Source organism: Hemibagrus wyckioides, linkage group LG28 (genome assembly GCF_019097595.1).
Source record: "Hemibagrus wyckioides isolate EC202008001 linkage group LG28, SWU_Hwy_1.0, whole genome shotgun sequence".
NCBI lineage: Eukaryota > Metazoa > Chordata > Actinopteri > Siluriformes > Bagridae > Hemibagrus > Hemibagrus wyckioides.
In genome coordinates, this window is record NC_080737.1 from 11,421,431 (window position 1) to 11,446,784 (window position 25,354).

General features: G+C 37.0%; 4 protein-coding genes and 5 non-coding genes across 11 annotated transcripts; 2 read left to right on the forward strand and 7 right to left on the reverse strand.

Moving 5' to 3' along the window:
- Positions 1–9: 9 nt before the first annotated feature.
- Positions 10–7,157, forward strand: LOC131347992 (surfeit locus protein 1). The gene is made up of 9 exons (XM_058382501.1): positions 10–222; positions 1,700–1,769; positions 3,252–3,379; positions 3,742–3,824; positions 3,913–4,104; positions 4,208–4,280; positions 4,545–4,707; positions 4,893–4,974; positions 5,971–7,157. The coding sequence occupies exons 1-9, from the start codon at positions 160–162 to the stop codon at positions 6,035–6,037; spliced, it is 921 nt and encodes a 306-aa protein (XP_058238484.1). The 5' UTR covers positions 10–159; the 3' UTR covers positions 6,038–7,157.
- Position 7,158: 1 nt separating this feature from the next.
- Positions 7,159–11,438, reverse strand: rpl7a (ribosomal protein L7a). Its single transcript, XM_058382503.1, has 8 exons — positions 11,413–11,438; positions 10,351–10,471; positions 9,961–10,110; positions 9,171–9,311; positions 8,159–8,238; positions 7,759–7,889; positions 7,499–7,568; positions 7,159–7,317 (listed from the first exon to the last, which is right to left on the reverse strand). The coding sequence occupies exons 1-8, from the start codon at positions 11,413–11,415 to the stop codon at positions 7,213–7,215; spliced, it is 801 nt and encodes a 266-aa protein (XP_058238486.1). The 5' UTR covers positions 11,416–11,438; the 3' UTR covers positions 7,159–7,212.
- LOC131348790 (small nucleolar RNA SNORD36) lies at positions 7,640–7,711 on the reverse strand. The gene has a single exon (XR_009203977.1). It is a non-coding gene; the product is annotated as a small nucleolar RNA SNORD36 (small nucleolar RNA).
- LOC131348789 (small nucleolar RNA SNORD36) lies at positions 8,019–8,096 on the reverse strand. Its single transcript, XR_009203976.1, has one exon. It is a non-coding gene; the product is annotated as a small nucleolar RNA SNORD36 (small nucleolar RNA).
- On the reverse strand, positions 9,788–9,860 carry LOC131348794 (small nucleolar RNA SNORD24). Its single transcript, XR_009203980.1, has one exon. It is a non-coding gene; the product is annotated as a small nucleolar RNA SNORD24 (small nucleolar RNA).
- Positions 10,208–10,280, reverse strand: LOC131348793 (small nucleolar RNA SNORD24). Its single transcript, XR_009203979.1, has one exon. It is a non-coding gene; the product is annotated as a small nucleolar RNA SNORD24 (small nucleolar RNA).
- LOC131348792 (small nucleolar RNA SNORD36) lies at positions 10,546–10,618 on the reverse strand. Its single transcript, XR_009203978.1, has one exon. It is a non-coding gene; the product is annotated as a small nucleolar RNA SNORD36 (small nucleolar RNA).
- med22 (mediator complex subunit 22) lies at positions 11,408–17,154 on the forward strand. Of its 3 annotated transcripts, none has more exons than XM_058382504.1 (5): positions 11,408–11,548; positions 11,793–11,951; positions 12,224–12,304; positions 12,388–12,596; positions 16,602–17,152. In XM_058382504.1, the coding sequence occupies exons 2-5, from the start codon at positions 11,829–11,831 to the stop codon at positions 16,789–16,791; spliced, it is 603 nt and encodes a 200-aa protein (XP_058238487.1). In that variant the 5' UTR covers positions 11,408–11,548; positions 11,793–11,828; the 3' UTR covers positions 16,792–17,152. The 3 variants fall into 3 exon arrangements, with proteins under 3 accessions (XP_058238487.1, XP_058238489.1, XP_058238488.1); XM_058382505.1 differs by having other exon boundaries at positions 11,415–11,548; positions 11,797–11,951; positions 16,602–17,154; XM_058382506.1 differs by lacking the exon at positions 16,602–17,152 and having other exon boundaries at positions 12,388–13,667.
- A 90-nt stretch (positions 17,155–17,244) lies between these two features.
- Positions 17,245–22,368, reverse strand: lg28h9orf78 (linkage group 28 C9orf78 homolog). The gene is made up of 9 exons (XM_058382502.1): positions 22,178–22,368; positions 21,933–21,992; positions 20,681–20,732; positions 20,421–20,491; positions 20,224–20,295; positions 19,864–20,061; positions 18,688–18,824; positions 18,417–18,515; positions 17,245–17,661 (listed from the first exon to the last, which is right to left on the reverse strand). The coding sequence occupies exons 1-9, from the start codon at positions 22,255–22,257 to the stop codon at positions 17,567–17,569; spliced, it is 864 nt and encodes a 287-aa protein (XP_058238485.1). The 5' UTR covers positions 22,258–22,368; the 3' UTR covers positions 17,245–17,566.
- Between the last annotated feature and the right edge of the window lie 2,986 nt (positions 22,369–25,354).

The window sequence follows — 25,354 nt, forward strand, 5'->3', positions numbered from 1 at the left end:
TTCCCGGATATGGTAACATTGAAAACATTCCCTTTAGCACACGTTTTTGAGGCTAATATATGGATGCTCACTGACCTCCTACTGCTTTATTCAGTTTAAATAGATAGATATACAAAGAACCCACTGGAGATTTCACGTTAAAATATTTAGAGTATAATCATGAGCAGTTTCAGATGTATGCAGACTCTGTGCAGTTACAGCCGCAGAATCATTCGGATTCATGTAAGTCTCTGGTCATTAGTTAGGACACTGAGCCACTGTCCATATTTTAATAGACATACACTACCAGTCAAAAGTTTGGACACATTTTCTAATTCCATGGTCTTTCCTGATGTTTATTTCTTTCTACACTGTAAAACAATGCTGAAGGCGGCCGAAATACACAATAATGTCGTTTGAACAGTTGATATTGAGATATGTCTGCTACTGATGCTCTGTAAAGCCTTCATAACGCCTCTAATCTGAGGTGCTGTTAATTGGTGATTTCTGAGGCTGGTAACTCTAAATGAACTTCTCCTCTGCAGCAGAGGTCAGTTTTGGTCTTGCTTTACTGGGATGGTCTTCATGTGAGCCAGTTTCATCATGGTGCTTGATGGGTTTTGCAAATGCACTTGACAATACTGTTCTTGCAAGAACTATTCCAGAACACCTGACCTTCGTGTCTTAAAATAACAACTGACTGTTTTTTGTTGTCATTAGATATGCATTACTTAAGTCCATGTGTGTTATTTCATAGTTTTGAAATCTCCAGTATTGTTCTAGAATGTAGAAAATAAGTCCCTAAACAAAAAACATTGAATTAAAAGGTGTGTCCAAACTTTTGACTGGTAGTGTATACTAGTTATGCAAACTTAACATGGCTGTTAATTATTTATAATTACTCTGAATTCATCATATCGTACTAAACAATTTAGGATTTCATCCAAATGTTTTGCACATACCCGGATCTCTTATACCTTTAAATTCTAGTTTTTACCTTTACCTTTACATTTCTAGTATTTAGTATTTTTTAAATATTTTTTTTATTATATTTTATGTTATATTTTTATGTTTTGTACGTTTAAAATTCTGTTATTTAGTATTTTTTGTTATATTTATATATTAGTACATTTTTTAAAATTTATTTATTCATTCATTCATTTATTTATTCATGTATTTATTTATTTTTCATTCATTCATCTTCTATACCCGCTTTATTCCTAATTAGGGTCACAGGGACTTGCTGGAGCCTGTTTTGTTTTGTTTTGTTTTGTTTTGTTTTGTTTTGTTTTGTTTTGTTTTGTTTTGTTTTGTTTTGTTTTGTTTTGTTTTGTTTTGTTTTGTTTTGTTTTGTTTTGTTTTGTGGCTACTGCTGGAAGTTGTAAATTTCCCATTTTCTATAAAACCCGTTTTATAAAACCCTTCCCATTTATATATAAAACAAGAATTTTTCAAAATTTCAAGTTCATTTAAAACCCCATATGATAGTGTAATTTTGCTTGTTTGTTTTTATTTTTTATTTTCATTGCTATTTGTCATAGAAACTATATTTGACATGTAACTACTGGATATTTTGCCAATATTACCTAAAACTATGAACAGTCTGTAGGTAAATGAACCATCAGCCAATGAAGGACATTTCATCTTCTGTTTTATTTTTTAAGTCTAATGTCATGTTTTCAGTATTTGTTCACATATATGTTTTTTTTTCTTTTTCCAGACACAAACAATCACTCCCACAAGGAATCTTTACTACAGGTCACGACAGGACCTCCTTAAACATGAGCATGGTAAGAATAGCTATTGAGAAGAAGAAAGTCAAGAAGTCATTTCAACCACATGTAGCTGAGGTTTTATGCTTAGAACGGTTTTATGCGATGGCTCATTAAAAAAAAGAGGGTAAAACTGAGCCCCACTGCTTCTCCCTCTAAACTCTTCTCCACAGGAGAGAAGGCTGTTGTGTCCAAACACCGTTTAATATTTTACATATTATAGAAAGTGGATAGGAAGTGTTTTTGTAACATGGTAGGCTTGTCCAGGTTTGTGTGAGACAGTAAATTGTCCATTCACTATTATCTGAAGAGTGCTTTTCACAGTAGACATTGTCACAAATCAGCTTTTCAGAAATACGGAAAGAGGTTAAGATTCAGTGGCAAGGAAAATGTTCCTGATACTTCAAGAGAAAACAGAATCAAAAGGGAGTATGTCCGTACAGTGACATTATAAATCATTACTGCTCCACGACTGTATACTTTACATTCAAACAGTACTAATTGTGTTGAACGGATGTTTGATATGAGGATATTGTGAATGAACGTCATAGAAAGAGCACAGGACAGTCTTTATGAGTACAGCAGCAGTTTTTGGTCTTCAGTATCCAGCTGAGATGAGGGCGCACATAAACAGTTTTGGGTAATTGCAAATCGTTAGCACTGCCAAAAAGAAAAAAACAATATGCAACTCAGTCAGGGTTTAGGGATTTTCATAATTAAAGCCATCACTTTCACTCAGGAATTTTGTAGCTTTAAGAGAATTATAGAGATTAAGGCATAAGCTTACAGTATTGTAAAAATAAAAAATCTTTTAGTAAAGTATTAATCTGTTTTAATCTGAGCTGTAAGCGTCCTAGAGAATCCAATCTCAGACACACCTAATGAGGGCTTTTGTTGAATCATAGCTCTTGTACATAAAATGTATAATAAATATAAATGTAATGTATATAAAATGTAATAATTTAGATTTTTGTTTAATGAAATGCAGTATTGAAATGCAATTTTTTATATCATATTATTGAAGAGAATAATAAGTGAATAATATTGAATATCTTGTTACAGTGGCACATAGCAAAGGGGTGGGATAGTGAATGATCAGCTCGGTCAAGCGCAAGGATCTTTATGGCTGAAAAAGAACAAACTGTGATGGCTAGACAACTAGGTCAGAGCATCTCCAAAACAGCAGGTCTCAGGGGCTATACAGTGGTTAGTACTTACCAACAATGGCACAGTGAAGGTTGTTGTTTGAAAGGCACTAAAGACTCCACAGTCAGCATGCTCTCTGAATACAATGCAATTCAATAATTATGTTATGCAATTCAATATTTGCATAACATAAATATTTAATAGAATAGTTATATTTCACATTTCTACGATGTGCATTGTCACGTTTTTGCATCACGGCATATCATGTCATGATGTATTGTTACACCCTAGTTTTTACTGTAAGTTGCCAGCAGTATTACTCTTTATGAGTTCAGCTTCCCATCTGTTTTACAGTTAAAATTGCACACAAGCGTCAACAGTTCAAATCCACTGTTGTCCAGGAAGAACGGAGTGAGGATTCCATATTGAAATGGTTTCTGCTGTTGATCCCTATTACCACCTTTGGCCTTGGAACCTGGCAGGTACGTCCTTCACTGTGTTCAGCCTAATTAATCTTACTGGTCATGAATGGGTTGGTGTGGTGGTAGAGTTTCTGTTGTAGGTGTTTCTAGGTGTTCCCTCCAGGTTTTCTGGTTTCCTTCTACCTTTCTGTAAACATTGTAATAGGTGAATCAGCTACTCTAAATTGCCCCTGTGAATGAGTATGTGAATGGTGCTCTTTGACTGGCTGGAGTCACATCCAGTGTATATTCCCAAATAGTGACTATAAATAAGTTCCTTGTATCGGATCAGGACCCACTGTAAAGCTGGTCTTCAGGTTCCTGAAAATGAGTGTATGATTGTGAATGAACGGTTTGTTTTAATAGCATTAATACATTTAAAGGTAAAGCGGAGGCAGTGGAAGCTGAAGCTGATCGAAGACCTTCATTTATTGACGACTGCAGAACCAATCCCGCTTCCCACAGAGTGAGTCAGGGCTATTTTGTACCTAAATTGGTAGTAAGGTCACTTACCTTATTAATAAAATCTGTATGTGGATGTTTATTTGCTGCAGTCCTGCAGAGTTGAAGGATCTGGAGTACCGGCGTGTGAGGGTCCGTGGTCGGTTCGATCACTCTCAGGAGTTGTACATCCTGCCACGTTCGCTGGTGGATCCTGAGAGAGAAGCTCGAGAGGCAGGCAGACTGTCATCCAGTGCAGAAAACGGAGCTAACGTCATCACACCGTTCCACTGTACTGATCTAGGGTGTGTATTAACACGCACTATACCTGGCTTCACATAATTAAATAAATAGTCATTTGAGAAGTTGGAATTATTTTTATTTCTGTCGCTATTTTCTATCCCTCAGGATTACCATCTTGGTGAATCGAGGTTATGTACCCAAAAATAAAATTAGACCAGAAACAAGGACGAAGGGGCAGGTAAATAAGCTTTTTTTTTTTCTTCATTAATTTTGTTCACTCAGTCATTGCATGAATTTTTTGCTGCTTACTATGTAATGTGCAGTCTGATCTAATGTGCAGGCTCTGGGGTTCAGTTCTGAGCTTTGGTTAATGGCTAAGTCATGTGAAATAAACTGGAAAGTCAAGTGTTAAGCTTAAGAAATGTGCACAGAGAGATATTACTGACGGTATATATGCAGATATTGTTTGTGTAACTGAGCATTTTTGCTGCTTCATTTGTAGGTGACTGATGAAGTGGAGCTGGTGGGTGTGGTGCGTTTGACGGAGCAGCGCAAACCGTTTGTTCCTAAGAACAACGTGGAGGCCAATCGGTGGCACTATCGGGACTTGGAGGCTATGGCGAAAGTGACTGGTGCTGAGGAGATCTTCATCGATGCTGTGTTGGGTCAGAGATTATTTTTAATTACACTAAAAATTACACATATATAATCTGATTTCTCATGATAAAGCATGCTGATAATGTTTTCTGTTCTTAATACCAAATATTTCATTACCTTTGCTCAGATTTATTGGATAATGAATGAAGTAAATAATACTGAATCCAGATGTAAATCCGATCTTTCCATGCAGAGAGTACAATCCCAGGAGGACCAATAGGAGGACAGACAAGAGTAACACTGCGGAACGAACACATGCAGTACGTCATTACATGGTGAGTCACTGACCTCCTCTGCTTCGGAAATGATGTGCAGGCAGGCACACCTGGAAGAATGTAGTTTATTATATCAGTTTTAATTACAGAACCTTTAGTGAATGCTAGTGTCTGTAATTAAAAATGCATGTCTAGATGATAATATACACCAGTCAGGCAGAACATTATGAGCAGTGATGTGAGGCGAAGTGAATAAGACTGATTATCTCCTCATCATAGCACCTAGTTAGTGGGTGGGATATATTAGGCAGCAAGTGAACATTTTGTCCTCAAAGTTGATGTTAGAAGCAGGAAAAATGGGCAAGCGTAAGGATGGCTAGACCACTGGATCAGAGCATCTCCAAAACTGCAGCTCTTGTGGGGTGTTCCCGGTCTGCAGTGGTCAGTATCTATCAAAAGTGGTCCAAGGAAGGAACAGTGGTGAACCGGCGACAGGGTGATGGGTGGCCAAGGCTCACTGATGCATGTGGGGAGCGAAGGCTGGTACGTGTGAGCCGATCCAACAGACGAGCTACTGTTGCTCAAATTGCTGAAGAAGTTAATGCTGGTTCTGATAGGAAGGTGTCAGAACACACAGTGCATGATGGGTCAGGGCTGTTTCGGCAGCAAAAGGGGGACCAACACAATATTAGGCACGTGGTCATAATGTTATGCCTGATGTGTATTTTGAGTTATTACTAGACTTAAACCTCCCTGTAAACAAAGCAATGCTTGCTTTATCATCTTTACCTAAGCTTCAAAACTAAAAGAAACTAATATTCCAAATATAGCTTTATTTCAACGCCAAAAAGCAGCTAAGACTTCATATTATAGTCTTGTTTGGCTAAGTTTCAATGAATCACACTGAAAAAAGTGACACCTCAAGACATTAAAAGTAGTTCAAGAATAATTGTTAATAAATGCGGTCTACAATCGAGCATGAAACAGAATGAGAAAGTAAAATATCACTTGGAGATGAAATTTCAATCTGATCTAATCTTTTTTTCCCCTTCTTAGGTACGGACTGTGTGCTGTTACTTCCTACATGTGGTATGCAAAATTCATCAAACGCCTCAGCTTATGAAACCAACCTGTTTTTGTACAGACCATGGGGTAAAAATTTCGAAGGGTACTTTTTTTTTTAAATTGTTGATCAAGTATCTAAATGAACCAGAAGTCTGGAAATTCTTTAAAGCTCCTGACTGCAAGCAACATTCTTTTGGTTTACAGTCATGTATTCAGAGTACTCCAAAAACAGTGGTTCTTATTTCTGCAGTAATCCTGCCATGCTCATCATCCATTTCTTCAGCTCCAACACCAAATTAAGAATATCCTGATCTTGTTCACTGTTGCTGCAGTTCTGCAAATCTCAGCAGTTTTAAGCTGCAGCTACTGGGACCTCGAGCACGGCCCTTAAACCTAAGTATAAAATGAGAAATATAAGTAGTTCTGAATCAAGTCTGTTAAAATGCTATAAATATATTTTTAATGATAAAATTCAATCAACAGCTGAGCTTCTCTGATCTTAAATTCTCTCATGTTCTTCCTAAGTGGGTTTTCTTTGTCAGATTTAGTCATGTAATAGGATTAGAACCATTTATTTCCAAATATATTTGATGCTTTTGTTGTGATTTACATATTTTCTTGAAAAGAGGATTTATCTTTTGTGGCTAAAAGCTGTTCACATTACAGAAAAAAAGGATTCCACTCTTCTTTCAATACATGTGTATGGATGAAATTGTATACAAAATGTATTGCAACCAATTATTTTTTTCTACAAAAGGGTTAAAGAAGCTGATGTGGCAGTACACACACATTATGAGGGATGTAAACCTCATGCTTCTGCACAATGGGTTTTAAGGCACTTATTTGATATTGGATGATACTACTGAATCTTTTATAGCTATTTAGTAACTTTGTTTAGACCAAACCTTGTTCATAATCCTGCAGAAGTTGTAAGAGAAGCACCATTTCAAAATCAAGTTACAGGCAAATCACTTTGTTAGCCTATTAAATTTGCACATCACCAGTTGTTTGTCCTTTTGTACAGATTGAATTTATACAGTTAAGTTTGGTGCCTTGATGCATGTCAAGTATTCTTGCATCAAAGTTGTCCAGTTGTTGCACCCTAATCTATAATGAATTTAAAGAGCATTTGCCACATGACAATTTAAGTTCACTAAATAAAGATCCATAAAACTTCAGTTTCTTTTATTTTTTATTGTTTTATTTATAAACACAAACATCTGTGCTAGGAGTTTAACCCAGTTTGGTAGCCAACTCCTTGGCCTTTGCCTTTTCGAGTTTAGCAATGCGAGCTGTCGACTTGGGGCCCAGGATGTTGCCTCCCCAGTGACGACGGATCTGAGGGAAACAAAAATAAATTAGAACATAGGCATACTTAAATTACTTTTGTTCAGCCAAAAATGGATTATACATTCCTACATTAAAGGCATAAAATCATGCCTTACAGCTGATTGCAATTCATTTTCATTTTAAAAGCAAGTGTCCAAAATAATTGGAGCCACTGATGTACTGCACTGACCTCCTCATATCTGTCGTTGTAGTTGGTCTTAATGGCCTCCACCAGCTTGGCAAGAGCAGCTCTGTCCTCACTACAAGATCAGGAAACTCATGTTAGTCATAAATACTTGAAATGCAGCCTCACAAATTAAAACAATCCTCTTCTGCTCAGGGTTAAAAAGCTCATTTGAAACAACATGGTTGTTCAGGTGAAGAAATTCAGACATCATAGCCAAGAGGCTGAGTATGCAAACACAAGTGGAGGAAAAATACGTTACTTACGGGTTGGTCTGTGTGAAGCAGACAGAGGTGCAGGTCTTCCTGTGCACAAGGCGGCCCAGTCTGGCCTTTCCTTTGACGATGCAGTATGGAACACCCATCTTACGGCACAGAGCAGGCAGGAACACCACCAGCTACACAAGGCATGCAGAGTCAGTAAACCATTTCTAATAACCTGAACTACAGATACTACCCAAACTACAAAGTGCACATTAAATGAATTGCTTAATATACACAAGAATGTGAATGAAAATGCTGTGGTTGTTGCTCAGGGTTAAAAAGCTCGTCTATTTTGATCTTCACGGTGCATTCAGGTGAAGAAATTCAAAACATCATTGCAGCAACCACAAGATTTACCATCTGAACATGTTAATGTATGGTCCTTCAGCCAAAAAGCACTTACCTCAATTGGGTCGACATCATGAGCGATCACAACCAGCTGGGCCTTTTTGCTCTCTACAAGTGATGTGACTGTGTTCACACCTGGAGGAGGAAAAATGAGAAATGATGTTAAACACTGCAGCAGCATTTTCCTACATTATCATCAAAAAACCTATACACCGGTAACTCAAAGCACACTGTACCATCTCAGATACCTCCATCAGTGATACTACTTCCAGAAAAAAAAATAAAAAATTCTGGCACAGCCACTAGAAAGGATCGCTACAGTTCTACAGGCAAAGTGTTGAATTAAAGCCATTTCTGCTTGCATTTCTAACCGGAAACTAAACAAGCAACTCCATATTTCAGTGCCCTGGTAAAGACAGATCTCAGCAAGCACCAAGGACAAACATTAAAGATCTAGGATGAATTTTCTATTTCAAAATGACCAAATCAGGAACAGACAGTGAGGGGATAAAAAAAACAACCAATTTTACATTTCTGGCATTTGGCAGACTCTTATCCAGAGTGACGTACAAAAGTCTCAAATCATATTTTCCTGCTACCACAACAGATGCCTCATGGTCAAAGAGAACACACTAATTAAACTTGAATAATCTCAATCTGCAATGTGATCAAAACACTGTGCCATGACTTGCTTTGTCTAGGGGATCAACATATGCTACAAAGCTATAAACTGCTATAAAGGGTAGAATAACTGGCTACACAAAGACACCATCCTAATGAATTTACATAGTGTTTCAATCAGTGCAAAGACCATGAACAAAAAAATCCTAGCAGACAAAATGTACCACAAAAGTCTAATGCATGTATGATGTGACATGCCAACCACACAACTGAAAGGCATCAGCTGAAGTGATTTACCTGAAGTAAAATTTATTCTAACAGCAGGGAGAAAGGAGAGGAAGAGGAGGAAAAAAAAAAAACTTCTCCCTCAAATAATTTCATAGATCAAGCTGTTTATAGGGCTTTGTCCAAAAAGAAAGTTCAAACAAAAGGACAAATCCGCTCACCTGCACGGAGGACAGGTGGCCTTTTAGTTGGGGCATCTCCCTTTCCTGCAGCCTTCTGTTCAGCACGAGCCAGCAGCCTGCGCTTCTTCTCCTGCTTGGTCTCAGGCCTGTACTTGTGAGCCAACTTGAACAGCTGGGTAGCTGGAGAACAAACAAGACCCAAGTTTAATTCAGACAACTGAACATATTAAAAACATTCATTCAGAGTGGGAGTCAGTTGATCCAAATAATCTTCAATCCCAGATTTTTTCTTCTTTTTAAACCAAATGGTTTCTGTAGCAAATCTTGTATTGACTCATTATTTAATTTACTCTAATCTGATCAGTGAAGGCATGGCGTGTCCAAAAAAAAGAATTAAAGAAAACATTTACAGAGAAGCTCTTTCTACACTCCATGCCATCTGTTTAGAGTCCTTATTATTTAACAAAAGCACCAGCATGAACAATTGTGTGAAAATCACAATGAATGTCAGTTACAGAACAAATTTGATGACTATAATAACCCAACCATTACAGATAACTTGCCATTAAAGGATGGCGACTTATTTGCTCATGCAGATCTTTGAGCATGTAATTTTATACAGCTGAACCATCACAAATTTTAGATATATACCCTAGTGCATCAGTGATCTTGGTGATAAAATAAAAAGTGTCAACATTGACTAATCAGATTTTCTTCACATCATCTGCACACTGCCATTTTTAACATGTAAAAAACAACAGAACTCCACAGCTAAAACTGGATCCAGTCACACTGGACCATAAACCCTACTCCATACCAGATGACTTACCAGTCTGGCGGTCCAGAGCCTGGTTGAACTGGTTGATTGCAGGGGGAACCTTCAGACGCTTGTACAAGATAGACCTCTGACGCTGCAGACGAACATATCGTGGCCATTTCACAAACCGGGTCAGATCCCGTTTGGGCTGGATGTCCTGACCTGATGGAGTGAAGGAAGGAGGAGAAATTGTGAGGGGAAAATTAAAAACACAAACAAAAAAAAAAAACTCTCCAATACAGGAAAGTGATCATCAGGGTGCATCAGCGATCTTGGTGGGAAATTGTCTGCATTGCTGTTAAGATAGCAAATATTCGTTGACATCATCTGCACCACTTAGGGGGGGGGAAACAAGCAGTGACAGGACACACTCAAACGATATACACCAAAGTGTTTACTCACCAATGCCAAAGTTCTTCGGCCTTTTCTCAAAGAGGGGGTTCACAACCTTCTTGACCTCATGCTTCTTAGCCACTAAAGGGGCAGGTGCCACCTTCTTCCCCTTGGCCTTCTTTCCTTTAGGCTGGGGAAAAAAAACAACAAACGTCTTTAAAATGTACCACAGATCCAAAAAGAAAGAAAGACACTTCTGCAGCTTATGCTCAGATTGAAGCTTGTGTTTTTACTCCACATGAGTTTTCAGGTGAAGAAATTCAAACCATCACTGCAGAAGCCACATGTGATCATTTCATACAACTTGTATTCAACATGCTTCTTAGACTTTTTAAAAAGGATCACGCTGTTTTCAGAAAAAATTGACACTTATCCTAAAAAGGCAAGGCATTATGACCCCGGAGATTGCTCAGTGAAACGTCTTTACAGGGACAGACTTGTGTATTAGACAGAAGATCAGCACATCATTAAATCGCTTTCTATAGCATTTGTTCCAGTCTGGAAATAAGTGCCTCTAAATTCATACCTTTGCCAACTTTAATAAGCAGTGTTTTCATCCGGAAACTGAAAACATTCCCATGTTAAAGTTTCTCTGGAGTCTAAACTTTAGTCAAAGCACGAAAAAAGCGTGACTGTAAAACCTCATTAGCCAACCGGCTACAGCTAAGCTAACCGGCTACAATCGCCTTCTATCTAAACGGGAGCTCATCCTCGGCCTAGCAAGCTAAATCAGGGCTAAGATCTTACAACAAACTCGAATACTGCAGGGAAACAAATTAAACAAATCGAGCAAATTTCCCCCAAAGACAGTGAGGAGACTCCGCCGCGCCAACACGGAGAGCTCTGGGGGCTAAAGCGCTGCGGAGAAGCAGACCAGCTCACTCCTTCAACTAAGACCCAAATAAGTACAAAATTACAATTTTATTTCTTCGTAATACACGTCGATAAGCGATCTAGTAACAGTGTACACCGCATACATGTCGTTTCTTTGAAGCTGGGTGATGGTATTTAAGCGATGTTTAAGGATTTTAAAAGACTGGCTTTCTAACTGAATAACAGTTTGACACTCACCATGTTGGTTCAGACAGAAAGGAAGACGAAAGGGCTTGTGGGTAATTTTAAGCCGCGCGACGTTGGGAAGTGGCGTCATTAGCAAGCGACAGAAGACGTGGGGGCAATTGTTTGGGAAATTGTTTACGGAATGCAAGTAATTGAATTATTATTATTATTAATTATTACATTTATTTACATATTTTGCTAGGCTAAATTTAATGGTGTCGGTTTTAGCGCTGGTTTTGGTTAGTAGCTCGTTCGTACACACAAGCAGCCGTGTTGTAGAATCGTATGTCGTATGGAACAATGATATCAACCTGAATATAAATCACTGTTTAGGGAGAAAACCATGATGAAGTGTGAGCTTTCAAAATCTTCTTCTTTTCATTTCTTTCCAGTGAGACGGTAAGAAAGCTGAACAGTGTGAATTAAAAATGGCCACACAAAGGGTTCTCCCGCAAAGTAAAGAGACTCTTCTGCAGAATTACAACAAGAGATTAAAAGACGATATCAGATCCATACTGGACAACTTCACTGAGATCATCAAGACTGCCAAGGTGGGTCTGTCTGAGCGTTTAATTATTTAATTGACTCAGAGGTTAATACTTTGGTCAGAAAGTACCCAAACTTTCTCTGATAGATTTCCAAGCAACCTGTAACTTGTTAGTTATGGCCTATATATCAACTGAAAGTGCCTTTGGATAAATCCATCAAAGCATCAGCCAAAATGAGCAAGTGTAGTTACAAATGCGAGTCATAACTGAAGCTATACAGGATATGCAGCGGTACTCCATTCTGTGTAAGAAACAAATGTTCATTTATTTCTCAGGTGGAAGATGAAACCCAGGTGTCCAGAGCGACGCAAGCAGAGCAGGACCACTATGAAATGCACGTCAGAGCTGCCAACATTGTAAGAAATCTTTCATGTTCTGTCAAAATTTGGAAGATGTGCAAATATATAAAGTATCACCTGTACATGTGAATTAAAAAAAGGTGCGAGCTGGCGAGTCTCTGATGAAGCTGGTGTCGGACCTGAAGCAGTTCCTGATTCTGAACGATTTCCCATCTGTAAACGAGGCCATTAGCCTGCGCAACCAACAGCTGCGTACCCTGCAGGAGGAATGTGACAAGAAGCTCATCTCCCTGCGCGACGAGATCGCCGTCGACCTGTACGAGCTTGAGGAAGAGTATTACTCATCCAGGTACAAATAGATCCTGATCCAGAGACCCTGCAATCCTGTAGTCGAGGATCATATACACACTCCCTTTATATGCACATACCCAACAACCCGTACCCTAGTGCCTTAGACCACAATGTGTGTGTGAGTGTCCAAATTCATGCATTCACAAACTGTAGTGCCTTAAAAATGGAGCAAGAAGAAAAAAAACGGGTTAAACTTGTGATTTTATCATGACATTTATTATCATATTTTTATAGCAGGATTGTCAAAAGGACTAAAAAGGAGATCTAGAAACCACCAAATTTTTTTCTTATTCACCAAAGTTAAAAAATATGTAAAAGTGGGCTTAAAGGCTATCAAGCATTTCATACATTTTATGAACATGCTTGTACTTTTTAATAAGTGAAATAAAATAAAACAAGCATACTGTGCACAGTAAGTTAAATAAGGGCAAGAGAAAAGGTGAGATTTAGTAATACTGTCTCCACAATAAATATACTTTAAAAAAGGTCTGCAAAGATAACCGCTGTAAATGTAAATCTTCTCTTCTTAATTACCCTGGAGATTGTTGGTTGTAATCACTAGTAGTCATGTGACAGAAGTTTTAATTCACATAGACAGGTGAAACTAAGCCTTATTAAGAACTGACTTAATGTTAGACATGCATTTTAGTCCTCTAAATGATCCAATGAACATAATTAAATATGATATATATATAAAATATTTTAACAAAATATATAGAATATAATATATAATAAAATATTAAAATATTTGTGTGATCTCAAAGCGCAGTGTTGTATTAAACATACAGCAGTTTATATAGAAAAATGTACAAATACAGCACAGCTTTAAAAAAAGCAGCTGAACACACTGATATGGGAACTGGCCAAACTGTAAGTGGCCTGCTGTTCTAATGAATACGCTTGCTTGACCTCTCTCTCTTATAACACTGTCACAGGATCATCACAAAATACCAACAGATATGCTGTGTGTAATTAAATAATTCTGTAAAATCCTTAACACAGTGGCTACGCATATCTTTTTTTAAAAAACAAACAAACAAACAATTGTGGCCAGTATTTTTCTCATAAATAGTTTAGTTTTCTCTTCTTGTCTAGGCTTATATAAAGTAGGGGTCTTTTACTTTAACTACAAAGGGCCAGTGTGACTGTAGGCTTTCATTCCATCCAGATAGAAGGATTTGATTTAATAAGTTGTTTGGAATGAAAGCCTGCAGCCGTTCCGGGTTTTGCAAAACCTGTGCTGTTATATTAACAAAGAGCGTGTTTGCTTTGCGTGCTCAGATTCAGTGATTTTTCAAAAAAAAAATTTTTTATCAAAGCTCTGTCTACAGGGTGATCAACTTGAACCTGAGTGAAGCTTATACAAGTTCATAAAGTATCACTGTATGTAATAAAGGGCAGATTTTGTGGAAAAACCTACACACTTTTATACTTTATTATGCACTCACTCACATAGACCAATCTTAACCCAATAATAAAACAATTACAAGTTTAAGTTCTGTTGTGCTTTAATGCATCTAAAATTTAGATTAAACAATAATTTAGTTTAAACGTTCAACTAACTGGATTAAAGGGTAAATAAAATGTAATATCTATGAAAGTCTCTAAATGCATCTAGCCTAGTAGCTAGTCTAGAAAACTCTTGCTTATTTTTTATCAGTTAATACATTTTCAGTTCTGCTGCATTATTTTTTTTAAGCACGGTCCACTGAAATACTTGTGCATTTGCATCTGGACCACAATCCAGCAGTTAATGACACGAGGTCAGAATATTGCAGTAGTTAAGCTTAAGGTTGTATTCCGTTGAGGTCACAGGGTGATTGATTTTTAGTGAATCTGAGCAAATGTTTCTTTTCACTCATATTAACAGTATGATACGTTTGCTAGAAGTTTATCACTGACCTTTACAAATACTATTATACTACAGTATCTTCAGTATAGCGTCCATGGCCATTACTTTGGCCTTTGGTTTTGTGCAAGAGAAATGTTAATCAAGTTCAGTTAAGTTAACCTTTTAATAATAAAAATGTTTATGCTTAATACAAGTATATACAGAGAATAGGCAGGTCAGAATGAGTCCATGGGTTTTTGTTTTTAGGATGCTGAAATTTTGAACAATGTAATGCACTAAAGTAGTTATTTCTGTAGACTCTGTACCTCTGAAATGAGGAGCACTCCAGAAGTTTTAATAATCTTGAGTAATTCTTGTAATTTTATGGCCTAATTGTATTCGATTAAAAGAGATCATCATTGTCCTGTTAAAATGTTAATGAAAAAGATGTATGATTTATATAAGTACATTTTTTTTTAGCTTGCAAAAAATATTTACACTGATCTGAGAGTTGATATGGATTGATATTGATATGGATCAATAACTGTTAAGAGTATTGTAATGTTAACATTTCCCCCCACTGGGCCTGATTGGCCATTTTAAACATTACAAATAAATCAGAAAGGAAAGAGAGCAACTTTGATGTCTTTAGTATTTATTGGTCTCTTCCAAATTGGATTTTCTGCTTTTGCTTCAAGTCTTCTGAAAAGTCTTTGCCGCTCTAAGCTTTTTCTTCTTCTTAGCTACAAAGTGGAGCTGTAAATATGATTCAGTATATTTGGTTTTAGAGTAGAAAATGACTGACTGATGTCACTGAGTAGAAATGCAATATGTAACATTACAGGTTTTTATAATCATAACAGGACTTAAACTCACTCAGACCTCTGTTTTTTTGCCTCCTTCCACTTCTGTTTTATGTGTTTTGCTTTCCTTTCTTTCATACTTTAAAAGAAAGCACCTTAGTTGTTTTCAAGCGAATCATTTTCTCTGTATTGAGACTAGAGCAAAAAAAAGTCTAGGAGAGGTTGTTGCCGCCAATAAATGTTTAAGCAAGGCACATATTTTGGTTAAACATGTTAATAATTTCTTACATATTTTTATTTAAAATGCAATATTACGTTTAAGGAGGAATCGGTTTATGCATTACCTATGTATAGTCCCCATAAGATCTCTTATCTTTTTTAATTAACACAGTCTAAATAACAAGTGCGTGATTCACTCCAACTTCTATAACCTACCAAAAAAAGCCAATAGTCATTTTTTTCCCCCAAAAAGTAAACTAATATTCACATCAAATTGGGAGAAAATAAACACACCCTATGATTCAGTAACATGTAGAAACTTCAGTTGATGGATTGGGTGTACTTATTTTTGCCCAATGTCGGATTAGGTTTTGGGGGTAAAAATGACTACAGAATGAAATCTGTTGTGTCACCTGGGGTTATTAGTGTATAGACCTTGGTGAGGACCAGACGTGTTATTTAATTAATTAAAAACTTAGCAAAACCCTAAATGTATTTTTATCTGCATCACACAAACACAAATGTCCGACATTCAGACAAAACGACTGCCCCTGCTAAACCTCCACCCTCCAACTGGTTACCTGCCAATCAGTCAGAACCTGTTATATGACAGCTTCTGTCTGGCCTCTTCCACGTATGTATGCTTACAGATGCTCACGATTGGCCAGTGTCACTTTGGTTGACAGGTGAGAGAGCAGGTCATCCCCCAAATCAATTTTTCAAAATGTTTGATTGGATTTCCATCAGCCCTTGGATTGTAAGGGGGCTTCTAATATACTGCTTTTCTGTTCATAGAAGCATCAGTTCTTATTTGTGGTAATTAGACATATATATACATATACACACACACACACTTCTGGTAGGTAAACAGCATTTTCCTTTACTGAACAGGTTCCCAATCCTGGTCAAGCAATACTGTCCTCACATCTTAGTGTTTTCCTTGCTCAAACACTTTAGCTCAGGAATTGCTGTTAAAACAGCCAGTTAGCTGAATCCACTGTAAAGCAGGAACACTGAAATGTGCAGGACATGGGAACTGATGGGAACCTGTGCTTTAAGGTAAGCTGAGAGTTCATGTAGGTATGTAACGTTTCTGATGAGGAAAGTTTGGTGTGCATCTCTGTAACGTGTTTGTATGTGACATTTCTAGCTGTGGACAGTGGGACGGCGTCGAGTTGCCACTTTGCGAGGCGTTTCGTCAGCGAGACAGTTGGGGGTCACCCAGTACGGCACTTGACCCTTCAAACGCCGTTACAGATGATTCAGAAAGGCCTGTCGCGACAGAAACAATGTCCCATCACCTCAATGGCCATGGAAGCAGCACAAATGAACAGTCTTGAAAACAGATCAGTTAGAGCACAGCAGCTACTTACTTCATCTTTGCTTTTGACATTAATTCCTGAGCCAAATAAACTGACTTGATGAAATGAAATAACATTCACCCATCTACATCTCTGCAGTGGAACAAATCCTGGATTCTCTTTTTTTCTATGACTGACTACTGTACATTCCTCTCTCATACCTCACAGTATTATAGTGTGTGTGTTTACCTACTTGACTTATCACTCTTGGGTCAGGAAGACCCTGTTAGATATCTGTTTACACTGCTTTTTTTTTTTTTTATGAGTCCTTTTACTTGATACTTCAGCATTTAGAATCTCAGTCATTTGTAAAATTTTCATTGTGGTACTGTTTGAAGGCACATCTGCTTAGTTAAATCCACTATGAATAAAATGGTTTGACAAAGTAATGCGTTTCTGACGTTTTATTTACTTGGAAAGCCCATGTGGGTTCTCAATTCTCTCAATAGAATTATTTAAATTAATCAAAATTATTTATGATTATGATATTATTATTTAGTAACAATTCAACATCAATCGGCACATAATAACTGATGATAATATCCCTTGTTTATTACACATTATATTTACAGGACAAATCTTTTCCTTTAAGAAAATAAGAAACTTGCTAATTGCCTCACCAGCTCTTCATAAAGGTTCATAAATCATATCTCCAGGTGTCAAAATGGTATCGAACAGGTGAACAATTTCAGCATCAAGGGTGTTTGTTTTTCCCCCCCAAATGTCTTTTTTTTTTTTTTTGCTTTGCAAGGGATCAGTATCTTCGGTTCATCTTCTTGAATTTCTCATAATGGTAGTCGTCTGTGGCCTTCTCGTTGTTTGGTCTCTTGCGGTAGTTGGGTGGCGATTCTGAATGAGAAATGAGCATCACGGCGAAATCAGAAGCCATTCAAACTAATATACTGTTAAACAGTAAATGAATGAAAACTGGAAAAATAGACCACAATGTGTACTCTGCATTATGTGAACTGAATCTGTAGTTGTAATCGATGGATTTTCTATGAGCTGCACAGCAAAGTCATGTGAGATTTACCTTCATAATCTGTCTATATTTACTTAAACCTACATCTGCGTATTCCTTACGCAGAACAAGACTGATATACAGGTAAAGCAACTAAAAAGAGTAGCAAATGGCTGCATAACATTAGTAGTTTCTAAATATAGTGAATTTACACTGTGTTCTTTTCACTACCATCCTGGGTATTTATATTATTGTGCTGCTTTCATTCTTTAGGAGGCTTTCACATTGGCAGTTTAATCTGAAATAGAGCACAGTTTGCATGAAAATTTGGGAACATGAAAGCTGTCATGTGGACCAGGAAGTGCACCACAGTGCTGAACCCAGCTATCTGTAAAATTTGGTGCGAGTTTGGTCACGCTGGAACTGTGCCACAATTCCCATGATCATGAACACGACTTGTACTCGGGTCCACACTTGTTCAGGAAGTAAACAATCTGTGTTTTAGTGAATAATAAGATCATTTGATTGCACAACACACGTACTAAAGGGGAACTTTGTGGAACACAGAAGACGACATCTTACTGATGCAAGATGACCCCCAGGTGAAAATCTTTCAGGTGCGAGCGTGATGTTTTGCACTTACTTTCCGGTGCTGGTTTCTCAGTATCACCGACGCGTAGTGGTCGTGCTTTCGGCTCTTCTCGATGCCGTCTATGAGGTGCGTTCACATCTTCGTGGTAGACTGAAATGTAAGTAACAGTCAATCACCACACCCTCTCATATATTCAGATAACCTAGAGCATAAAGCTTTTCATCTTTTTATCTTTTAGTGTTTGTGTTAAACATGTTTATTTTACAGATAACACAAAAGTAGTGGCGATTGTACGTTGTCCTAAATGACAGATAATACTCACAGCGGTTGTGCTGGACGTAGTTCACGGCGATGTTAGTGGGAACAAATGAGGTACCGCTGTCTTTCTTCTTATTCCTCTGCTCAGCAATCAGCTTCGCTTTGGCATCCTCTGTACTGATTATGTTCTTTATCTTTGCACTGCACAGGATACCAACAAAACAGTCAGACACAGACAGACACCTGATGCACACAAACACAACTATAGACAATACTTCAAGAAATAGCAACGAACAGGCCACAGAAAGTAGAAGACAGGAAAGAGCCAGATTTCTTTCTAAACATCTCTTCATATAAGTGTAGCATAATCCTCGTTTTTTCACAGGCTTATACACGTTACCGAAATGACCCTACATGGCTATCATTCTCTGAAGGACCCATTTTCTAAGGACAGCATTCAGTATTGGTGTATGCTCCTTGTCAATCACACCAGCTGTGAACTTGTCCTGTAGACTGTTTGTGCTTTATTTAATTTTCTGCTGCTTTGCCTGCATACTGCAGTGGATGCATGATACCTCTCTCTCTCTCTCTCTCTCTCTCTCATATATATATATGAGGAAATACATGAGGAACAAACAATCTATATAGAGGATTGTTCCACACATTATCATTATAATACTCTACGATTACTTTATTCTGGATTATAGCCATGGAGTGCTGCTTCATTCCCTACATCACCATCTGATGGTTTAAATCACTGGTTTATTTGATATTATACAAGATTTTTTTTATATAAAAATGAAAAAATTACTATATGTATGGTTTATGGTTCTGTAAGGAAATGTTGATTTAACCTTCCTTCCTTGTCCTATTAAATTTCTAACTGCAAGAAGACAAGTTTTAATAAGAGCTTTTTTTTTTCACAGACATTTCACAACACTGAATGAACTACATATTCAAAATTATGGTGGTATGAGCAGAATAAAACTTTGTATTGTGCCGTTAAGGAAAACAATCAACTCAGGTATCTCATCACACTCCATCACTGAGCACGAAATCTCCCCACTTGTGGAGATCTGATTAAGTGAAGCCAGCGATGTTTGCTAAACCCTGAATGTGTCACGATTTCTTCATTTTATAGGCCTCAGCTCAATTCCTTCTAATCAAGTAGCTGTGAATATTCATATATATTTATCAGACAGTAATTTTACCTGACAGGAAAAGCTGCATTTGCACTTACTCGATTCCCAGGTCCACTTCTGGGATGCCACTAAGCATTTGATTAGACAACATCTCTTCTGTCTTTTTAGCAGAATTGACGCGGATGTTCTCAGGCAGCTCGTACAGCTGATCCTCGGCATTCTTCATTTTTATCTTCTGCTCCTCTGCCTCCAATAATCCCTTCTTCTTTTTCAGCTCTGTTTCAATGTACTTCATCCTGCATCGGGAAAAACAGATAAATGAAATGATACACAAAGCATCATTTGTATTTTTCACCACCGTTAATTTTTTTCCCTCAAGAGTTTTTTAATTAATGCATCTATACTGTCTATTTAACTCATCTCTAATATTAATATCTGTATATGACTTTTATACGTACATGTCTGCATCTTCATCTCGTCTGTTTGTTTCAGCAGAGAAAGCAGTTCCCAGGTTCAGCTCATCCTCTGTACTGCAGTGGATTAAAAAAATAAATAAAAATCAAACCTTGGTTTAAAAATATGCTCATACATGACCACTGTAAAAGATCCTGGGGACTAAACACTGGCCTTCACAAGTACTCACTGGGACACTTACATATCTACAGCTCTGTCTTTTACTTTCTTCATGTCTACAATGCCTCCTGTCTTGAGTTTAAACGGATCATCCTGATAGATAGATAGATAGATAGATGGATAGATGGATAGATGGATAGATAGATAGATAGATAGATAGATAGATAGAACAAAAATGTCACGTCACAACAAATTAGATAAACATATAGCGCTATGCTTCAATTTATAACACCATGATGATGATGATGAACTATAACACCTTCAATCATGCAGTGAGCATACCTCTATCTCTGCTTCCAATGGTAGCTTCTCTCCCACAAGTAATGACGCTAAACTGGGGAGAAAATTAAAAAAAAAAAGGTGTTAAACATTGCTGGAAAATTGTACATGAGAAAAGACGCTCTTATTCTTGTGTTTTAGGCGCTAACAAAGCCTGACCAATATAATTTAAGTTTAAGATAAATTACATCTTTTTCCTCATATCCTTTTTTTACGTGACATCACAAAACGTATGTACGTTTCTGTCCACTATTTGGATTCCCTGAACAAATGGCAAATCTCTTTGCCAAGTCCTGATGCTCTAAATGACTAGATGGACAAAACTAGTTGTGAAATTGAATAGGAATCAGCGCCCAATTTTAGATGGACAAAACTAGTTGTGAAATTGAATAGGAATCAGCGCCCAATTTTAGATGGACAAAACTAGTTGTGAAATTGAATAGGAATCAGCGCCCAGTTTTATCTGAAGAAAGACAGAAGGCTTTGCTTATTTGTATATCACCACAACTTAGAACAAGGATTAAACGCTTTTCTCAGGACGTTCTCTCTTAATATTTGGCACTACAGATACGACCACTGATTACATTACCTCATGCAGGTTAATGCTCACTATGGTATAATAAAACATTATGTGGTCTTTATAACTCATTCATCCACACAGCTCTACAGATATTGTGCAGAGGAGATATCTCAATACTGTTAAAGAATCGCATTATAAACATTACAGTACGTGTTTTAGGGTGGAGGTTTGCCTTCACAGGATACTATTATCAGCAGTGAAACCGAACCTTCGTTAAGAAGCATACACAAAGCCACTAGAACATTAAAGACAAAGAGTCTATATCCAAAAGACACCTGAAAACGTCTTTAGAGTCCAGATGAATACAAGTATTTTAAGTACATTTGTATTAGGTGCAATCTCCCTCCTTAAATGTGAAATAAATGTCTCATTGCACTTAATAACAAACAAACAAACAAACAAACGCATGTCAATGTTTACACGTTTTTAGCCAGTTTACAAATTATAGAGTATGTAAATATTTCGCTGCACTAGTCCCTGTGAACTGACCCTTACTATAGAAATGATAACAACGTGTTAGAATGCGCGCATTAATATAAAGAGGCGCTTTACCGTGCAGCCGGAACTACTGTCAACTTTACTGCTGTGATGGAGAATTAATCAACACTTTTTGACCAATCAGAAGCGAGAATTTATCCGCGCTGCGTTATTAAAGCTACGTTAAATAGTGCTCACCTCACGCCACTCTGTCTCTTCCGTAAACTTTGCAGCTCCTTTGCTTCATCAAGTTTCGACCTGTGGACGCAGTTATTTAAAACTCAACATCAGTTAAAATAACACAATGTCTTAAACCGGGAGCCGGTATCAGAATTAGAGTGAAACGTTTACAAGTAGCCTGCGCACATTGTTTTCCTTTAGCAACAGTTAGCTAGCTAACGTTAGCTAACGATTACCAATAATGCGATGGAGAGATTATTTACCTAACTTCAGCAGTTACGTCGTCAGATTCCTCATCATCAGAAGACTCTTTCCTTCTCCTGAAGTTTTTACCGGCTGGCATGACTAGATACTTAACTGTGTATTATTATAAAATGTTAGTTTCTCCTGCTCCTGACTGTGGTTTAGGGGAAACAATGTTCACTTCTTCCCCTAACTGAGACGCCCGACATCCAAACGTTATGGTTTATTACCGCCACCTACTGGATTGGTGGGTGTAGTGCGCTCAAGAGGTTTTGGGATTCGAACAAACAAACTTAATTGTAGTAATATAAATTCCACGTATTTGTTTTATGAACATAATCCATCTATTAAAGTATTAGAGTCATTATTCGCATTTGTGCAATGGCTGTTTATTTGAGACAGAGCTTTTATTCTTGAACTTTTACATCTATAGAAGCTGTATAATATCTAGAAGCTGATATTATTTATAGTTTCACTTTTTGTGTGTGTTATTGATGCTTGGATTAAACCCTTCCCTTTTAATTGAAGTGACCGGTCAAACAGGTTTATAAATATAAATAACATATATATATATATATATATATATATATATATATATATATTTATTTATATATTATATATATATATAAACTGGTGGCTTGTGTTTTCCATAACTGCTACGTTCACCTGCTGCAGTATGAATCTTTTTCAGCAGCCAGATGAAACCACCGCTTAATAAATTTTTCATCCTCCAGCTCGGTTGTCTGTGCACACACTGGATTTCTCCTTACAGCTTCTAGAATAGGAGCATACAAAAATACATGTAAATAAAATGAACAATAAATAAAGACACAGAACACATATTTTACAAGACACCACCTGTCTAAGAACTAATACTTTCAACATTCATCCATGATTTGTGGGGGGAAAAAAGCCATGAAGGAGAAAAAAAGTTTTAGAAAGACTTGAAATAAAAATAAATGAAATTTAATAAATGAAATTGAAATAAAAATGCACTTACTAATCACAGTGTTTGTAAGCTCCAAAGTCTTAAACATTTTTGACCTCTCTACTTCACAGTTTTTCATGGCCTGACTCATAATTCGCCAGACTGTGTCCTTCACATCCATTGCACCCAGCAATCCTAGTTCAGGTACATGATAAAATTGTTACCTAAAACGTTTAGTCTAGTTTCAGTGACTTTCCAGAGAAGTTAATGACCTTAAGGCTTCAATGGGATATCATTTTGGATTTAATTGGTCAGCCTTGGTGTTTGGTTAACCAGTTAAAATAAATGAAATATTTTGTATTGTAGTGTTTAACTTTTCTCTATTTTGTTGAAACAGCATATCGTTATTAATCGTGCAGTTATCGTGCATAACTAATCAGCAGTTAGTTGAACTCAAATATGATGTTAACAGAAATGTAACTTAAATAGTTTTTACAAGATTCTAACAGAATGATGGCGTCATATAAAGATTTTCTACTATAATGATGGATTTTCTGAATTTGTCAGTACTATTCCGTGGAGATTATATTTTTCCACTGTTTATTGTTTTTCCTGTTATCTGGCTGAGATTCTTTTCCCCTTCTGCATCAATAAAACACTTTGCTTTTGCATTTGTGTAATTTCATTCTTTTATTAGACCTGGAACAATGTGTATAGGTTATATAAGAGTCATTTCTGGGTCAGTTTTGGGGATTCTGGCATAATATTAGTCCAGTTATGGCTGTCTTGTGGAGCTGCTGGATAAGTTGTGGCTGGTGAGTTGAGTTCTGGGGTAAATGTGGTGGCATTTTGGCTTGTGTCTGGCTGACATGTGGATTCTGGCACTGTTGTGGGCCAGTTATGGCTGATTTCAGGTGACATTGTGAAGTTGTGGCTGAATTTTGGTCTGTTTATGGTGTGGCTTTTGACAAACCGTCAAAGATTTGGGCCAGCTTTGGGCTGTAATTTCATGTGGTATGTGAGCTTAAAGAATGGAAACTCAGCCAGATACAACCAAGAGCCTATTTGCTATCTGGGAAATGGATTGACCACAAATGTCATGCAAATATCATATACAATATCAGTTTTAACAGTGCACCATGTGGTATTAAAATTAATTGTTAACTACTTACAACTACTTATACTGTAAAAAATGCACGTGAGAATTACAGTAAAAAACTGTGAAATAGCAACAGTAAGAGACTGTAAAGTCAAAAACAATATATCACTGTAGTACATACATCAAATTACTGAAAATAAAGAAAAAAAGTATGTGCTTTCATTTTTACTGTCCTAATATGTAAAAAAAATACACATTGTTACTGTGAAAATTGAAAATTTTGGTAAAATTGCCATAACTTCATAAACAAGTAATTACCCTAAAATCTAAGGTATTACTCTGTCTAAATTACAGATTTTGCTGATATGTTTATTTAAATTTGCCATCAGGCTTCTCAACTGGGACTGAACTGTACAAAACTCTCTCACAGACATACACATACACATACACACATACATACACATACACACACACACACATACTCTCTCTCTCACCTGTGTGGACACACACACACACAACTTATATTGTTCAATACTTATTGCACTACCTCAACCCCCTGTGTTCATTACATCTGCTGCTATATTTATATTTATATTTATATTTATATTTATATTATGCACTACCTCAACCACCGTGCTATTGTATTTTTGCACAATACATGTTGTCAGGTCTCAAAGTTGTACATCATCTCATTTCATTTCATTGCACATGTTCTTTTTTTGGCGCTAAGTGTCCACTGTTGTCTTTTTTTTTGTACTTATTGTTTTTGCACTGTCTTGTCTTTGCTCTGTTTGCATCTAGCTGCGCACTGTGCACTTTATGTGGCTAAGACAAACTTCGGTCCTAGCTCTGTGGTGTTGTTTTTTCGTATTTGATCTTTATGTGTATGTAGCACCAGGTCCTGGAGAAACGTTGTTTCATTTCACTATGTACTGCGTCAGCTATATGTGGTTGAAATGACAGTAAAGCTTCTTGAATCTTGAAAAATCTTGAAAAATCTTGAAAAATTGTTTGGGTGTTTGTGTTTGTTTTGTGTTTGTTTATGTTGTGTTTACTTGTGTCTGATATTGCCCCAGTTGATTTTTGTTGCTGCAACTTCGCAGAAATGAACCACATTGTTTATTTAAGTGCTTTGGAGATGGTTACAAACAAGTTCTCAACTGTGAAATT

Bases quoted from the DNA above. Each gene is read 5' to 3' on its own strand.
- lg28h9orf78 (XM_058382502.1), bottom strand. From the start codon at position 22,257: ATGCCAGCCGGTAAAAACTTCAGGAGAAGGAAAGAGTCTTCTGATGAT. The intron at 18,516-18,687 runs GTGAGTATTATC...CTTACATTTCAG, and splicing joins CTACGTCCAGCACAACCGCT to TCTACCACGAAGATGTGAAC. The intron at 17,662-18,416 runs GTAAGTGCAAAA...TTTCTCATTCAG, and splicing joins TGAGAAACCAGCACCGGAAA to AATCGCCACCCAACTACCGC.
- med22 (XM_058382504.1), top strand. From the start codon at position 11,829: ATGGCCACACAAAGGGTTCTCCCGCAAAGTAAAGAGACTCTTCTGCAG. The intron at 11,952-12,223 runs GTGGGTCTGTCT...TTTATTTCTCAG, and splicing joins AGATCATCAAGACTGCCAAG to GTGGAAGATGAAACCCAGGT. The intron at 12,597-16,601 runs GTACAAATAGAT...TGACATTTCTAG, and splicing joins GAAGAGTATTACTCATCCAG to CTGTGGACAGTGGGACGGCG.
- rpl7a (XM_058382503.1), bottom strand. The intron at 10,111-10,350 runs GTGAGTAAACAC...TCACTCCATCAG, and splicing joins GCCGAAGAACTTTGGCATTG to GTCAGGACATCCAGCCCAAA. The intron at 9,312-9,960 runs GTAAGTCATCTG...TTTGTTCTCCAG, and splicing joins GGCTCTGGACCGCCAGACTG to CTACCCAGCTGTTCAAGTTG.
- LOC131347992 (XM_058382501.1), top strand. From the start codon at position 160: ATGAGCAGTTTCAGATGTATGCAGACTCTGTGCAGTTACAGCCGCAGA. The intron at 223-1,699 runs GTAAGTCTCTGG...TTCTTTTTCCAG, and splicing joins GCAGAATCATTCGGATTCAT to ACACAAACAATCACTCCCAC. The intron at 1,770-3,251 runs GTAAGAATAGCT...TCTGTTTTACAG, and splicing joins CCTCCTTAAACATGAGCATG to TTAAAATTGCACACAAGCGT.